Below are 17608 nucleotides of genomic sequence, written 5' to 3'. Positions count from 1 at the left end.
TGAACATAACGAAAGGATTTAAACTACCTCAAGGAAAATACCTAAAAATATCACCCCAAAGAGCTTTAAAATTTGAAAAAAATTAAAATGAAAACCACCAACAAACACAGGAAAATGCCCCCAGTGGCTTCTCAACCCCGAGTCAGCTGATTTGAATTCAGTTTGTGGCTTTGCCACAAGCTTCCAGCATAATTTTGGTAATTCCAGGCAAGGAACCAAACAAGTGAGAACTCATGATGTGGTAAGCAATTAAAAACTGACTACCAGTACTGCAACAGGCTAGGAGCAAGAGAAATGCAAGAGGCCCATGCCAAACATTTTCTATGTTCTAGCTGCCAATCCAAGGATTTAGAAGTGTATAGGTAGTTAATAGATATCGTGCAGTGACTTGAAAAAACTGTTTTACCAGGATATTTGTTCATTGTTTGATTATGCCACTCACTCCCACTCTTCTACTGTGGGTGAAACATTTGAAAACTTTACTGTGTCTACACTTGCTTTAAGTATAACTAAATGGCCAGAGAGGTAAGAAAAATTCTCTGTGTGTAATGTCACCTCTATCCTGGCTGGAAAATGATGTCCAACTGTAATAAATAAAAATACATGGCATGAGTGAAAGCCCCAGCAAACTTCCAAGGGCAATCTCCTTATCTAAGAACTGTAAGTCTACAATTTCATGGTAGAAAAATCTGTATTTTTGTAGAGATATAGGTATTTGCCACTGTGAAGCTGGAAAAAAAAGAGATAAAATTCGAAGAGCTTCTCAAGAAAAGCAGCAAAATAATCTGTGATTTTAAAACTTCCTTGCAATGACAAACTTGATAAGAATGAACCATATTAGAACTCCAACAGAACTGTCTGCCAGCAGGAAGACATGACTTGCCAATACTATACTCATTCCTGAACAGTAGCGTGGTGCTGCCCCTTGTGTTCAAAGGGCTTTTCCAGCTATTCTTTCCTCATGGCCTCAGAACTGCTGCCAATGTAATGAAACACATTACACAGCATTTTGCAACTTTCTTACATATTCATAAAATTTAGACATAAATACAACCTGTAGCTCAAATCTAATACTAACAAGAGTTTTCAAAATGAATCTTCTCCTGCAAAGGGCATCCAGCCTACAGTGCTCTGCAGTATAAACACAACTTGTGCAGATGCCCAGAACATTTCTTAAAGTTTGGTAAGTTCCTTCACACAGTCAATTCCAATGTCACAAACTCACAACTGTGTAAATTGGTACCAGTCCTCCAAATACTCAACAAAATGCTTTCAGTCCAGAAGTAATACACCTTGACAATTACTAATATAGGAATATTTGCTACTCAAAGGCTGAGCAGTCAATTCAAACCAGGTGCAGTAAACTAGGGTAGTACTCCTACCTTTCATTTCTTATAGCAACTATAATTGAAATTGCTTGTCTTGCTAATATTTATTAAACATGCTTTAATATTTATGTTATTTTGATTAACAGAAAGTTTCCTTATGGATTTATGGTCATTAATTCATAATAATATGAGTGCTGTATTAGTACACTGATTCAGTTTAAATTCCACTTCCATTCAAGTGTTACTCAAATTCAAAATACTGCCAAGATAAGATACTGCTAATAAACACCTCAAGAAGGCACAGTACTTGGCTATACACAGCTGCACTGGCAATTTGGCTTGCTGAAAAATAAAAGATCCAGAAGAATTGCTCTTATTTTGCACAAGTTTCAGCACAAGACCATACTAAGAATTTTGACTATGGAAAAACATAAGAATATGAGACCAAAATCTTACACTAAGTATGACGTGGGCTTTTATCAAAGCACAGTCATGTAGCATTTCATTAAGAGAAATGGAGCTGAAGTTACTACAAGCAATGCATATTTCAAGGATTAGAATGTACTTTACAACATGCTGCAAACATGAAAAATGCTGCAAGTACTCAGTATTTATCATTATCAGTGGAACCTTTCTAGCTGAGATTTCCTGCATCAACACCACATTCCTTCATGAAGGGAACCGTAAGAGGTCAAGCCTAAGGAAAAACAGCTCAGACCCAAAAGAAAAGTTTATCTGCTCCCTTAAAAACCACAGATGACCAGCCAGCTGTAAAAGAGGCAGATTCCCAAGTCCCGACTGTCTGAACACTCAAGGTGCATCTCTTGTCTCCTGACCAAGGTTTGTGCAAACCAGCATCTCATCAGTTTGGATTATTTAAAGAGACAAACAAAAGCTGTGAAATATTCAAACCCTTTTATTGAAGAGTACTGTAGTTGTGTGATGTTAAAACCAGTAAAATTGATAACAAAGGCTCAGAGCTGCCAAGAAAAACAGAATAATCTTACTTAGCTGGACAAGATGACTGACAGCTTCCAGCCACAATATAAAACTGAGGAGAAAGCACTAGAGAAGAATGAGATATCCTGTAAGTGAAAACAAGGCTTTAATCAGAGCACACACGTCTACTATTGCTTTTGAACTTCACTGTTAGGCTTTCAGTTCAAAACCTGAGAGAGAGAATGGCATAAAGAAAACTTCAAAACACTTAATATTAGCCAATCTTCACAGTGGCTTTCATAAATCTTAAATTTCAGCAGCAGCAGCAGTACATTTCAGTGGAAATTCCCCTACCACTAACATACTAACATTACTAATAGTAATAGAAACTCACAAATGAAATCATATTAGCATAGCTGGGAAATGGCTGTTATGACAATCCTCAAACACTTCCAGACTTCACCTCAAAACTTCTTAAAACTTTCTATTTCAAACTTATTTGTGACAATGCATTTCTCACAACACCCTTCTCTACAGGAAAGACAAAACAACTACTGTGTAAACAACCAAATTTTGCTGTTTACACAGTAAACACACACCCACAGAAATCTTTGCAAACAGTGTTGGAAATGAGTTGTTCCTTCCCTTAGCCAGGCTATTAAAAAATCAAACCCAATAATAAGCAGAGAGGACTAAGCTGGAGATTAATGTTCCTCCATGCTTTTCAGCATTATAAAGCAACTTTTATAACACTCCAGCAAACTGTACAGTGACTGACATGAACAAAATGACAGTAATCTGTCACTTTTCACATTTCTCACTAGGCTGATTCAAATAGTTATTTATGAACCTTACACTTCAATGGTCACTTTGATGACTAAACAATAAATTAGAATCCAAAGTGAATATAAATTTGATTTTAGAGTATCAACAAATTGTCAGCAAAGAGGGATATTATTTAATTTCTACTGACACACTAGAAAAATACCAAGATGAACCACATCATAATAAACTCCAAACTAAGCAAAAAATGGTACACTAGATCTCATGTCTGCTTCAGCGCTTCTGCATTTAAAAACAAAAGCACTTTATATTATGCTTGGTTAGTTTTAAATACAAAGTCTTAATAATGTCAGATGGTTTCATTACTTAGGTCTTCAATTAAACAAAGAGGGAGAATGAACTTTTTCGACAGAGCATGATGAAATTTGACACCAAATAAATATTAATATGAACTGAGATGCTCAGGTTTTTAATAGTCCTGATGAAAAACTCTTAAGACAGTGTTAATATTTTTACATTTATCTCTTGCTTTACAGATGGGAGTGAGATGACATCGAAACATAACAGAAGTTCTGCGAAGCACAACAGTTTGCAATTTTTTAGGGAAAAAAAAATCTTTAATACCCAAACAATCAACTCTTCCAGGGATGCATGTCAAAAAATTATCTTGGTAAAATAATTTTCTTCTGATTATTTTTTGTTAGAAAGTTCCATTGCCTATTATGTTACTGTATAATAACATTTATTATCCATTATTCTTGGAAACATGTAAGATAAATCCTTCCAAAAGTGGATGCAGCATGATTGTACTTTCTCTGGAAAATGTCTAGAAGTGCAACATTAAAGATATATTTCAACATAAGTTTCACTGTCTTAGCAGTGTTAAAATGGAAAATTGTGTCAGTGCCTTTAATACTCCTTGCTTTTCAAGTATATTTTCCCTGAAATTCTTACATGGAATGACAGCGATCTGATTTAAAAGCAACTTCAGCAATTTGGCTTCTCATGTTGGAGAAGGCCCTTAAATAGCTGATATTTGAAACAAACATGCAAAACCCTCCAGGCTTAGCAATAACTGAGGTCATTCTGAATTATTCTGGTATGTCCCAGCGATACAGTAATAAATGCATAACAGAAAGATGCTGACTGATGCTGAGGGAAAATCTTTAGGCTTAAAGAAAACTTCAAAAAAGGTGCAAGGCAAGACCCTTACCCTAGACAAAAGTCCAGCCTGTGAAGTCTGTTTTAGAGAAATAATATCTTTTTTTTAGGATCTACAGAAACAAGGTAATCTGAGTTTACACAGGACTTAGAGAGGAAAGAGTTTTATTTTAAAATCTGTCCCAGACCTATTAGGACTCAGATCAGTAGAATCCTGTTTTGCTGGGAAAAAAAAAATTGGAAAGTTTTTATTTAGCAAGACTTTATCTTAAGCAAGAATTAGAAGAGCTGAAAATGCCAATTATCACCTAGAGATCTGAGAAAAAACACCCCAGCATTCAAATGTAATTGCATTGGAACAATCCAATCAAAATTGCTTCTTTGAGAAACACTTAAATAAAAAATTAGCAGTGTTTGAGTTAAAAAAAGATAGCAAAACTATGGTAGCACAAAACAACACCCTGGGAGATGAAAATAAAAAAAAATATCTTGCACCTAAGCATCCATACTTAATTGTCAAATCAAAGGGCCCAGCTCCCTACTAAAATAAGAACCCAGCTAACTGACCTGCTGGTTGTTTAAAGAGCCATATTAAAGCAAACCATGGAGGAGCAGGTGCACAGGTTCATTCAGTGTTTAATAAAAGTACTACTGAACTCTGACTGGTGTCAGCAAGCACAGATTTTGCAAGGAGGAGTAGCTTAAGCACTGTAAGTTCTCATAGAGAGTTCAGGCATAGAAACTTGCTTCTTCCAATTTTTAGTGGTCACTTTAGATAGACAGTGAGTATGAATGAGAAATTTAAAAAGTATCTGAAGGTTCAACCAAGTTTACTTCATTTCTTAGCAACATGGTACCTAGCGGAAGGAAAAGAGATGCTATAAATGCTACTCAGACAAGGTTGAAGAAGAATATTGCCAGTGACTTAAATTTTCCAAAGAAGAACCTATCACCCTGTTTGGACATATTTAGTCAGCATTTACTTAATTCACTTCAGGATTTTCTTGTTCTGTTACTATTCTAACACTGCATCTGGAGATGGGAAAAAAAACCCTCAAAAGAAAGTGAGACTATTTTGAGTGAAAGTCACTCCTCTGAACCTATGATGAAAGACAAATTCAGACAAAAACTCATATTTATCAAGAGATGTCTTTAGCAAGGAAATATTTTTTTCCATCTCTAGTGGCATAAGACAGTTAAATGAGTAGTGAACAACTCCCATAAAAAATTAGAGAAATTAACATACCTGCCGTTGAATAACCTGTAGGTTTGCTTTGGCTTTATTCAGTAGTTCTTCTATTTTTTCAGAGTCTGTTATGTTCTTGTTTTCTCTAAAGGCATCTTTTATCCTTCTGATGGCGTATGTTCTAAACACAAACAATAAGAGGACAGGTAATCATAGATGTGCTATGATTTATATCATTTCAACATTCTTTAAAACATGCTGATACAAAAAATAAAATGCACACCTCCCATATTTATTTATTTATTTATTTATTTAGCTCAATTTTAGCAAAATAAATATAATTTTATTCAGGGTTTTGTTTCGCCCGAGTTGAAGTAGCAACTACATTCTGTAATTTTAAAAAAAGAGGTTCTATTAGATGTTACTGTTGAAAAATGTCATATTTCAAGTTTCAGTCCAGTCCTACCTGCTTGTTTGTGCTGAAGCCATACTGCTGGATGCCCAGCATGGAATACTGCAAAACTCAGGAACACTACAAAAAGGCTAAGGACCAGAAAATTATTCCCCAGATTATTTTGAATCAGCGTGACTATTCTTAACCTGCATATCCAAAAGGTCATTGTCACAATATACATTTCTACTAGATGCAGTGCTGTAATCTAGTAGTCAACAAAAGTAGATTGGTGGACCAACTAACACAAAAAGGGCTCCTTCCCTGTTACCCTTTTCCTCTGCTGACAAAGTGTATTTCACCCCTCAGTCCAACACCTCCTCATCCATTTCCCCACTAAGAAGCAATAACAGAACATGATTTCTGCAAGCTGGAAGAGGTTATGATCTGTGCTTGCAGAGAGGAAGGTCCAAAGCTGCAGCTTTCCCCAAATCCTGCCCTTTCTTTTCAATACAGTAAAGAAATTTCACACAGACTGTAGTGTACTGTCATCCTGCCTTCCCTCCCCCCTAGTTAGGGTCAATTTCCATATGAAAATAGAATTTTCAGATGGAGCAGTGGATATTTTCATTACATGGGTCCCTGGGAGGAACTGGAAAAATGCAGTAAACTGATCTTGCTTATCTATCTTCCTTGTGTTCTTCTGTACCACCACATCACATCAGTATCACTTCTGCTACAGAAAGCAAAACCCTATGTGTGGCACTGGAAGGAAACAAAAGGCTGCACAATTCCCCCCAATTAGTTTAATATTTCAACAACCCTTTCCAATCTTGTATAAAAGCAGAATACAAGAGACAAAATTGTCTGAAACACTATCACAGAAAATCCAAGGACAAGACTGAAAAATAAAATTATTGGGGGAGTAGACTGAGGAGAGAGGAAGAGGAAAGATGAATAGCCAGTGGCACTCCATTCCATTAGATGGTGCTATCCAGCTCCTAATGCAGCTTTCACCAGCCAAGCAGCGTGTTTTGTCTTTGAGCTCATAAATAATACATTCCAATCACAGGACTCAGGATGGCTGTGGAGTGCCACTCTGCCACCGCACTCCGGCAGATGGTGCCTGCTTTTAATTAGGGCCTGCTCACCTCTAATGTGACACTGGGGTGCGTCAGGGAGTGAGCCAGTGTGTGTTTGGATGTGTGAAGTTAATAGAATGTATTAAATATGGAAGCTCAATCTCATCTGCAGCTGTTGTCCTAGCAAGACATGAAGGGGAAGCTGATTATTTCTTCTAGAAAAGAAACAACCCCCAGTCATTAATATATAGTATAATTCTGTTGCTTGATAATGGAGAGATTTCAAATCACCCCATATACATATGGAGGGTTAAACTGTGCAAAACATGTAATATTTTCTGAAAGAAAGGACAGGTTTCCAGGAGATACAACAACAAACATATATATATTTAGCTTAAAAGAAAAAACAACAACAACAGCATGTATCTATTAGTGGGTACAAATCTTTCAAAATGCAATATAAATGAGTAAATGCTACCTACATAAAAAAAATAGATGGGACAAAACCAAATGTTGCTCAGTATTAACACCTACAGACTGGAGGTGGTTTTTTGTTTTGTTTTGTACATATGGTGTGTTAATTGTTCCATTTTCTCTCTCTTCCTCTAATTATACCCAACAATTGTTGAGAAAGAAATGTACATAGAAAACAGACCAATTTTTATCTATAATTACAAAGTTGCACTGTTTTTGCCTTCTATTTTTTTACCTTCTAATTTTTCAATCTTTATGAGTTTTAACACCCAAAGTTACTTTACATAGGCTTTAACACAATCTTAATTCTACAGCTAAATCTGTATCTCTAAACACACTTCAAAGACTAGCTCTATAGCCTGGCACTACTCTTTACCAAAGTTACACTGAGATTTAATGTATCACTTAAAAGAAAGATGAACTCAATTCAAAGCTCAAACCCAATACTATAATGACTGTTAAAATAGCCTTTCTTCCCCATTGAGAGGTGTCAGGGAAACATTTTACCAACATTCAAATTCTCTAAAATTATGTAAAAAGTGTTAAGCCAAGACATAAACATACGGGAAGGTTTTTTTTTTTGGTATGTGCGTGTTTTTTTCTTTTAAACAACAGCTTTTTCTATGCAACAACAGTTGTGAGCAGTGTCAATTCAGCACCTCGACACTCTCTACATTTCAGCAGCTTCTGAACTGAGAATGCATTAAAAGCTAGAACTACCATAAGAAATGCAATATTGCTTCAAGTTTATGAAAAACTAAGCCCTTCGGAAAGCACAGTAGTGTGTGTAAGCAACACATGTTTGAGAAAAACCTGATCATTCAGACTTGTATCTGTTGGGGTTTTTTAACAGAGCACTGCTCCAGAGATCTTCTGGCTGATGAAGACTGGTCTGCTGATCAGCTGTTCTAATGGAGTGTATTTTCAGCTCAATGAGCATAACACACCAAACCCAAACCTGTGACATTTGAAGGAACACACAGAAATGCCAGTGGCTGAGAATGCATGGTTGTCTTCATAAAACTTTACATTATCCTAAAAGCAGCTCTATCTGCAGACAGTGTGAGAGCTGAAAAGAATACTGGCAAGTGAAGTGATGGCTGCACCTTATGGATGATTATTTACCCAGAGAGACACAAAGAAACTGCAACAAGTTTAAGCCAATGTAAAGAAGAAATACTGCAATTTCACCACCCTAGCAGACACAAACCCTCCCTCTGTCCCCTTTAGACCAGCACAGTCAGTCTGATATTTGGCCCCAGCTGAGCCAGTCCAACCTGGGAAATAGAAGGCCACCTACTACAAGAGTTAACTTCATTTTTAGTTGTTTTGGGCTTTTTTTGCAGATTAGTGAGCTTCATCAGCTATCCACAGAACTGGAGCAACATCACTGAGGAGGGGGGAAATACAGCAGTACTGATTTTGATGGACAGAGTTTGCAATTGATCCCATTAGAAAGGCCAAGCAAGTCACACAAAGAGGATCTTTCAGTGAGAAGGTACCAAGTCAACTCTCCAGAGAAACAGAATAGGAAAGCAGTTTTGGATACAGTACACTCAAAGAGCCCCAACAGAACTGTGGGAAAAGCCTAGTTCCTAATGCAGTAGTATTCATTAAGAAACATCATTTAAATTAAGTCTTAAACTACATTTCACCAGATATTAAAAAATGGCTGAAAGACACAAGGTATTTTGCTTTTATCATCCAAGTGCACTGAAATTTGAACAGAGAACATCTTTCACTTTATCTTCTGCAAAGACTTCTCCAATGACTTGTGACAACAGGACCCAAGCAAGAGTGTACAGCTGAATATATTCACTCAGTGCTCTCATACATATGCACACTCGAAACACCTCTTGTGATCCCTACTTACGTGCATCTGTCACACAATTAATTCCCAATTCAACCAAAATGATGTCCTCGATGGGCAGTAGACTCGGTGTGGTGGCTGCAGACCAAAGCCACTGCAGGTGGATGGTGACACAAGGCAGCAGATGCACATCAGCAGAAAGCAGGAGTCGTTGGGCGTTATGTGTGAACAAGGCCAGGGCAAAACATTACTACAGACTCTCAGGCATTGGGCACTGCCTGCTAATGTTATGAGACTACAGTGCTGCCAAATAATAGTAAAAACTAAAGAGAAAGCAGTCTTTGGCCCAATACTCTACCTTTAAAGAGTTCCTCTCTTTTCTTCCCTGAAGCATAATCAAAAGCCTACTGTGTCCTCATGAAAATGAAGTCTACAAGAAGTAAATCTGAAACAACAACTATTAATGAAAAATGAAATCACAATCCAGGTACTTCAGAAAATAATAACTGCTTGGGGACTTATATATTTTATTTCAAAATGTTTACTTATCTCACACCTGACCAAAAAACCAAAAAAATCTTTGTGCTCCGCTAAATGAAAAGAAGCTGAAACGTCACACAAACATACTTGCTTAAGTACACAGTTCCAAGCTTTCCAAATAAACCTGGCCAAGCAATGTTTTTCTCAGTATCACTTTGCATTCACCCGTATCACAACATGCTAAAAGTTCAAGTCACCTTTCCAAGACATTTTTACAAACATGTTGACATCTTGGCTTTGTGCCTGTCCACAAGTGCAACATACTAATAAGTCACATCATAGTCACATGCACCACAGTGCGGAACACAATGGCTATTACATTATTATTGTTGGCCATTGAGCACACATATGAAGACAGAAGACCCAGACAGTTGTGGTACACAATCTGTGCGAGCAAAACAGATCACAAGGAGGGGCCACCAGGTTAGAATATTCATATTCGAGGCTTTTGAAAAAGGTCTAGAGTAAAATGTATTTTTCCTTATTAGCTTCAGTTATATTTAATAAATTAAGGCAAGCAAGAAGTAGCCAAGCTCTAGGAAGCCCACTGGGGTTAACAGCTCTGGAATGAAGAATATGATGCTTTTATTTAAAGACACAATGTCCAAAAGTGAGATGCTCATTTACAATAGAGTAGCATTACATCAAGTGAGGAACCCTTTTCATAAAATGTCTGTTTGCTTTAACTGAACTATATTTTCTTACCACCGCTGCCTCCCAACTAACATCTATTAACTTATGGTAGCAACAGGATGAATTTTCAGAATTTCCCATTATTACTAGCAAAATGTGCACTAGATGTGAGTTGCCCAACTAAATTTTCAGCATTACATATCATTTAAAAAGGGAAAGTTTTTTAATAATCTGCAGAAAAATAATTTTAGCTCACACTCAAGTTTTACTAGCATTAGTGAAGATGTCTTCATGTACAGAATTACTTCTGAGGGAATGCTTATTTAGATGTATATATGTGCAAACGTATATTTCCATATATGTGTGTACATATGTATTTACAGTATTTTTCCTCTATAAATGTCTTAAAAGAGACCAATTAAGGTGAAGCAAAACCTGCATGTAATTACCATCTAACACTAAAAATAAATACTTGACAACAGGTGTGTGTTTGAGACTGAGAGGTAAGTAACTCACAGGGAAGCAGTTGTGACTGTTCTAATTAAATCCAAGACCAACAGAGCGATGTGAACACATTTTATCAACAAGTTGTCCCTCAAACTCTGTTACTAGATACACTTTCAGCACTGCCACTTCAAGTTACAGCACAACAACAACTACTACATCTTCCCCATCTTCGCATTTTCTAAAATTTAAAGCAAAGCCTGTTCTTGCAACCAGGATTTCTTTGGGGGTGTCAGGGTGGTGGCTGGATGCTGGAAAAGGAGGAAAGACGAGTAAAGAAAAATAGAAATTAGACTGCTGGTAAACTCAGTATTATTTTCTTGAATTTTCTAACAAAGCACAGTCACTAGACAATCTTCACAAAAAAACCTACAGAAAGAAACCTACCAGCCACTACTTGGTTTCTCTGCTAACATACAAAACATGAATTCCAATGCAATTGCTAAAAAGTATGTCCAGAATAGAATGGCACTAGAGATAATTTATGAGAGAGGGTTAACCCAAAAGAACATAAAATAGGAATAAAGACTGATGAACACTAGAAAATACATTTGAGAGAGGGTGACTATAACCCAGTGCACATAATACATGCTGTATGATCAGATACAAGGATTTGTAGCTTATTTCTAAAGCAATTTTGCATCTCAGATATCAAAACGTCTAATAAAAACTTGAACCTTTTCCAAGAGTTTCCTTTCATTTTCTTTTTTCAACCTAAACCCAAAAAAGCTTCCTTAGATTTTTAGAAAGACTTGTGGATGTTTTTAGAAAAGGAGAACTTTTTTTTTCTGACTATATCTTCTCATCAGTTTGTGTCTATACCCATTTCAAAGCAGAGAGCATGGATGACCACCTGATCAACAGGATCACAGAATCATTCACATTGGAAATGTGTCTGGGAGGTCTCTAGTCCCACCTTCTGCTGAAAGTAGGGTCAGTGATGGCGTCAGATCAGATTATTCACAGCTTTGTCCAGCCAAGTCTTGAAAAACAGGATGTTGACCAGACCACCTTGCCTGAAAAACAAGCTCAATTGCTTGACTGCCCTTGTGGGGAAAAAGCTTTCCTTAAAGCCAGTCTGAAGAGCCTGTCTTCCTGTACTTTACATCTGCTATCAGTTTTTCTCCCACCAGGCCCCTCTGGATACCTTGAGGTACTGGCTGCTCTCAGAGTCCCTCAATGATGTTTCTTCTCCAGGTGGAACCAGACCAGCTCCCTCAGCCTTTGCTCACAGGACAAGTGCTTCAGCCCCCCTTGGTAGCTCCTGCTGAGCTGCCTACAGATTGTCTGTGCCTTTCCTGCTGGGAGGCTGAGGAGGGCAAGACTGGATGCAGAAGTCCAGATGTGATCTCCCTCCTATCAATCTGCTGGCTGAGCAACTCTTGATACATCTCAGGATGCTCTTCCTCTTCCTTGCTGCCACGGCACACAGCTCTGTTTACAAAGACTTTCTTCTTCCCAGAACACTATTGGTGCTATTCATAGTTAACTATGATTATTTTTGCAATTCACTGAAACATACATTTTTGTAGCTATATTTCTAAAATACAAACAGTTATTGGCTTAATTCTAAGTGTAAGGAACCTCTGCAGAAGGGAGTGCTTTTCAGGACGTCAGGGTTAAAAGAAAAAAGTAAAGATGTCCAAATGAAAGCATTCTTTTAATCTTAATTGGAGTTCCAATTTCAATGTTATAGCACAGAAGATGCTAAAAAAGAGGGTTATCAGTGAAGGACCCAACTGCACAAGTTGTTCAGTTAACGAGGCACCAGGCAAGGGTGTGCTGCAGGAACTATAACCTGAATTTGCTACAGATGAAAAGTGTCCTGATGGCCTGAAATGAGTAATAGCTCTCTGCTGAGCTTTCACTGCCAAGCCTTGCCAGCTACTCTACAACAAGGACACCGGGGTAGCTCAGCAGTCCAATTAACAGGCAGGGAATGCCTTGAAATGACATGTTCAAAACCTGACAAGGCTGGTTTTTCTCTTCTTCCTTTTGAGATAGATATATACCACTCCATTTGCTGTGGTGCTGTTTCTGAACAGTTCATAAAAAAGGCCTGGCCTGCTGTGTATAGCCACTACAATATTTTTTCTGGAAAGATTAGTTTTAGTACAGTGCCGTGACCAACATTTCTCTTTTCAGCATGGCTAGAGGTTCTCCCTGCACTGGTATGGCCTCACCTTGAATATCGTGTGCAGTTTTAGTCACCACAAGAAAGATATTAAGCTATTAGAGAACATCCAAAGGAGGCCAACAAAGATGGTGAAGGGTCTGGAGGGGAAGCTGTATGAGGAGGACACTTTGTCTGTTCAGCCTGGAGAAGAGGAGACTGAGGGGAGACCTCACTGCAGTTACAGCTTCCTTGTGAGGGGAACAGGAGGGGCAGGCACTGATCTCTTCTCTGCGTCACGAGTGACAGGACTCGAGGGAATGACCTGGAGTTATCAGGGGTGATTTAGTTGGATATTAGAAAAATGTTTTTCCCTTAGAGGGTGTTTGGACACTGGAACAGGCTCCCCAGGGCAGTGGTCACAGAACCAAGCCTGAAAGAGCTCAAGGAGTGTTTGGACAGCGCTCTTCAGCACATGGTGTGAGTCTTGGGGATGGTCCTGTGCAGAGCCAGTAGACGGACTCAGTGATCCCTGTGGGCCCATGCCAATTCTCCAGATTCTGTGATCTTGTGACTTGGGTACCCTGAAGAGGGCTAAACATATTGCACCTCTTGGTGATTTCATTTAGGGAAGCACTGGGTGCTAATCAGCCTTTCTGGATGCAAGTATTTCACACTTGACAGTAGAAAATTATTTGCCTTTGATGAAGCAATAGTTGCTAAGGTTATTTTAATTAAGCAGCAGGACAAAGTCCTGGGATACTCTAACTACTTGGACTGCAGTATGGTTGGTCTGGATGATTATAAGATTTTGATAGGACATTTCTGAAGCACAGCATTATTTCTGAAAGTTCAGTAAATATCTAGTTACAGGACACATATTATTTTAATATGGAAATTATGTCTGTTCCTTAGAAGAGAAAAGGGATCAAGCATCAGAAATATATTAACGGTATACAGTTTTAAAATAAATGAGATATATTGACTTACAAAAGACTTAGAGAAACAGTTCTCTGAAGGTCATCTGAGGTAAAGGTGTTTTGGCCATTTTGACAGACTAGCAGTTTTCAGTATACTGAACAGACTCCTAACAAAGTTTTACTTTGCAAAAGTTATCCTTGGATTCTAGCAATACAGTCAGTTAATGATGCCCCTTGATTTTTGCTCAAGTAAACCTGAGATTTCTGAGACAGAAGGATGTAAACATCATAGGCCCAAGTGGAAGAAATTGTATTGAAATTAGATAGGGTCCAGTTATCTCACAACTAAGGCAACAACAAACCACAAATACAATTTATTAAACAACCCAAATGAAGTAACATACCACCTGCTCTCTTTATATACAACATACTAAAAGTTACAGGATTTAAAATATTTAAGTTACTATCCAAAATTTATTCTCTCATCCATTTCTATCAGCTTTACAGCTTATCCAAAAATCTTTCTTCCTTATGACTCAGTCAGTAATGACAAACATCCCCCACTAGACTTGCTACCACCATTTGGCTCAGTGACCTTTCCTCATTTATAGGAAAGCACTGCATGTTCAGTTTAGCAAATTTACATCAGTTTTGACAACAATGATGGACATTTGAAATTATTTAGCAGCACACAAAATTCTAATACATGCAAAGGCTATTAGTCAAATTTAGAGCCTAAAAAAGTGAATTTGGAATTTGTAATAAAATCAGCATCCTACTTTGTGCAGACAACAGAGTGCTGAATATTGTTTTCAGACATTTGGAATTGTAAATATATGCCTTTGGACAATGCATGTAAAGTGTGAGGAAGCTTAGATCCAGACTACTCTGATTATTACTAAAGGCTCAGAAAAAAAGAAATGCGGGTTATTTTGTACACTATGAACACTACCTAAGGTAGAGAAAATCAAGTGAACTAGATATTTCCTTCTGTATCCTTTCTATTTAATTATTACAGGATATGGAAGTCTTCACAGACTTTAGAGATGATTACATCAGGACCAAAGAAAAAGAGGCTAAAATCCCCATCCTGAGTTGAAAAGTAACCCAGAAATGCAAAGGAAATAAACTCTGGGTGTCACTTCATCCCCACAGGAAACCAGATGCAGCTCCTCACATGAAGAAAGAGCAGTAGGACCCATGGTGAACAGAGGCAAGGATTGAAGGAAAAAGAAAATTCTGCTGGGTAAAACTGAATGACTGGTGCACCATGCAGTGAGGCAGATTTGAGGTTTTCAAGCAGGCACAGCTGATCTTCATCCCCATAAATAATGCAGCTCCCCTGTGCTGTCATAATGTGCCAGAACTGCCCGCCCCGACTTTCTGCACTCCACAGCTCTCACCTCCCAGGTGCTACCAGCACAAGGGAGCACTTTAAAAAGTCAGACCCTTGGCAGGGAAGTTATGGAAAAATATGTCCACAGCTCTTTATCTTTGGGGCATGATGGTGATCAGATATCTTTGGGGCATGATGGTGATCAGATAAGACATACCCAGGACCTCTGCTAGCTCTGGTAAAGTAAATTCAGCTTCTTAGGATTCACAGATCCTATGCATTTCTCTGAAGTCCAGAAGTAAAACAGGAATCAAAGCAATACTAAAATGTAAGTGAAGTAACACAATGTTGTTCAAAGCTACTTCACATAAAAGAAAGGAAAAAAAGGGTTACATGCTTTTTCCTACTATTTTTCCTGCAGTTACTCTAAAAAAAACCCATAGAATAGATTATCTATCTGCCACACATGAAGCAAAGAGCAGCTACCAGCCAAAATGTTTACTTTGGGCTAGGTATGAGCTCCACCTTTAAAATTGTGGTGAATACACTCCTACTGTCCAAACTGTAGATCCCAGCATATGATGCAACACTTTGATCTGACAAGATATACTTTAATATCAGACAGAAAAATGAGATTAAATTTAAAACTCAAGGTATTCTAGTCCAGTGAACAGAAGTCATTCAATAAACCTGCTGACAGATCTTTTGTGCACTTAAACAGCTTAACTACTGTAACAGAAAAGGAGATCAGAATTATTCAAGAAGACAAAGAGAGCAGTCAATTTTCCTTTTTAAAGAAGTGAAGCATTGACAAACCTTTTAATCTAGGCAAGCCCAAGTACGTAACATATAAACATTAAAACTTACAGGTGAGGCTACGCTAAGGTCAATAATTTTTAAAGTGTCCTCCAGTCAACCTCTTAACACTCTATCTAGGAGTCTTACACTATGAATGAAAAAAGATTACTATATTATATTTCTGTATCTCTACACATTCTATTTAATAAGACTAGGTTCAGATTGGTACATTTAAATATAAAAAAATATTCTGCATTTCAAGCCAAAAATGGGCTATGAAAACCCCCAGATAATACTCAATAGCTAATTAAAAGCTACAGAGAAATAGTCACTCACATGAGTGATGGTAGCACTTTCTGTCCTCTGTTGGCAAGCAAGGAAAAAGAAAACAGAGTAAACACCACCTCCTTTTCCTCCCATAAGCACATGGCTGCTGGCTGCAAGAATTTCCTCTCAGATAACATTTACTCTAAATGTGGAATTAACATCTGGCTTAAAACTCAGTAAGTCAGACAAGTCCTGGCTACGGTTACTGCAGGAGATATTAGGAGAGGAAAAGAGGTATTAGGAGTGATCTACTTATCATAAGGTTTTCAGTGTAACATTTTATGACCAGGGCAGATTACCTTCCCTTTCACATGAGACATGACCTTCCACTCCACAGAGCAGCAGAAAAAGTTCCCAATCTAGGAACAAATTACCAACACAAGTTGCAGAAGCATGACGTTCCCAGCTAATGGCAGCAATAACTTGCACTGATGGAGAATTTCTCCTTCAAGAGTTTCAACAACTTGTTGGGAAATAAAAGCCCAGAACCATGCCTCAAAGTCCCTGCAGGTTAGTAAGCATTGCCATCTGTTCACAGAACAAGGAGTTTTGTGCAGCTATTTGTACAGTAAACTTTTATGTCCAACCCTGTATTGCTGTAACTTATAGGACTATGTTCATCCCATGCTGCCTTTGCTTTGGGAAGTGACTGTAAGAGTGCCACCAGCAGTTTGATAAATATTCATATTTCCATGCAAAATCTGCAAATAATGGGCAGCAATTTTGGGTATAAATTATGAACTGAAAATAATAAATTAAATGTAGTTTAAAAATGCACTCAATAGCTCTGGAAATCAAGAAGCCTATTTAGCGTTCTACATGAAATGCATTGCTTATTATTGTTGTGTAAACAAAACACTTGAACATTTATTTTCATACTGTAAATTAGTCAGATCAGGGAAAAACCATTCTGAGTGAGACATCTAATTTATTTTGGCCAGTGATAAACTACTTAGATCAATCAATCAATGTTCTTCCCTTCAAAACTAGTTTACATATGAAGACCATTAATTTGAAAACCTATTTGCTAACTTATTGTATTAGAAAAATGATGTGATATTTTAGATGAGTCAAAGATGTTTTCTGAAACTTAGTAGCAGGTTAGTTTCATGGCAACACAATACAGTTCAATTTGACATTGTCAGTATAATTTAAGCTGTAAGCTTCAAGGACTGTGTTATGCATTTCATTTGAGCTGTACTGACTTTAAAACATTTTCCTGAGAAGGAGGCAGTCTGATGTTATTTAAATAAATAAAAACACTGAATATATTTGTATGTATG

General features: G+C 37.6%; 1 protein-coding gene across 1 annotated transcript in view; it reads right to left on the bottom strand.

The window, feature by feature from the left end:
* LYRM4 (LYR motif containing 4) overlaps positions 1-17608 on the bottom strand; it is an 85695-nt gene that overhangs the window by 59100 nt on the left and 8987 nt on the right. The window contains exon 2 of the mRNA XM_066558854.1: positions 5458-5578. Within this exon, the coding sequence (XP_066414951.1) occupies positions 5458-5578 (121 nt within the window). The remainder of the gene's footprint in view (positions 1-5457; positions 5579-17608) is intronic.

The sequence above is a fragment of the Molothrus aeneus genome, chromosome 1, assembly GCF_037042795.1.
Source record: "Molothrus aeneus isolate 106 chromosome 1, BPBGC_Maene_1.0, whole genome shotgun sequence".
Lineage (NCBI taxonomy): Eukaryota > Metazoa > Chordata > Aves > Passeriformes > Icteridae > Molothrus > Molothrus aeneus.
The sequence above is the reverse complement of the archived record's forward strand: the minus strand, read 5'-3'. Positions and strand labels throughout refer to the sequence as shown.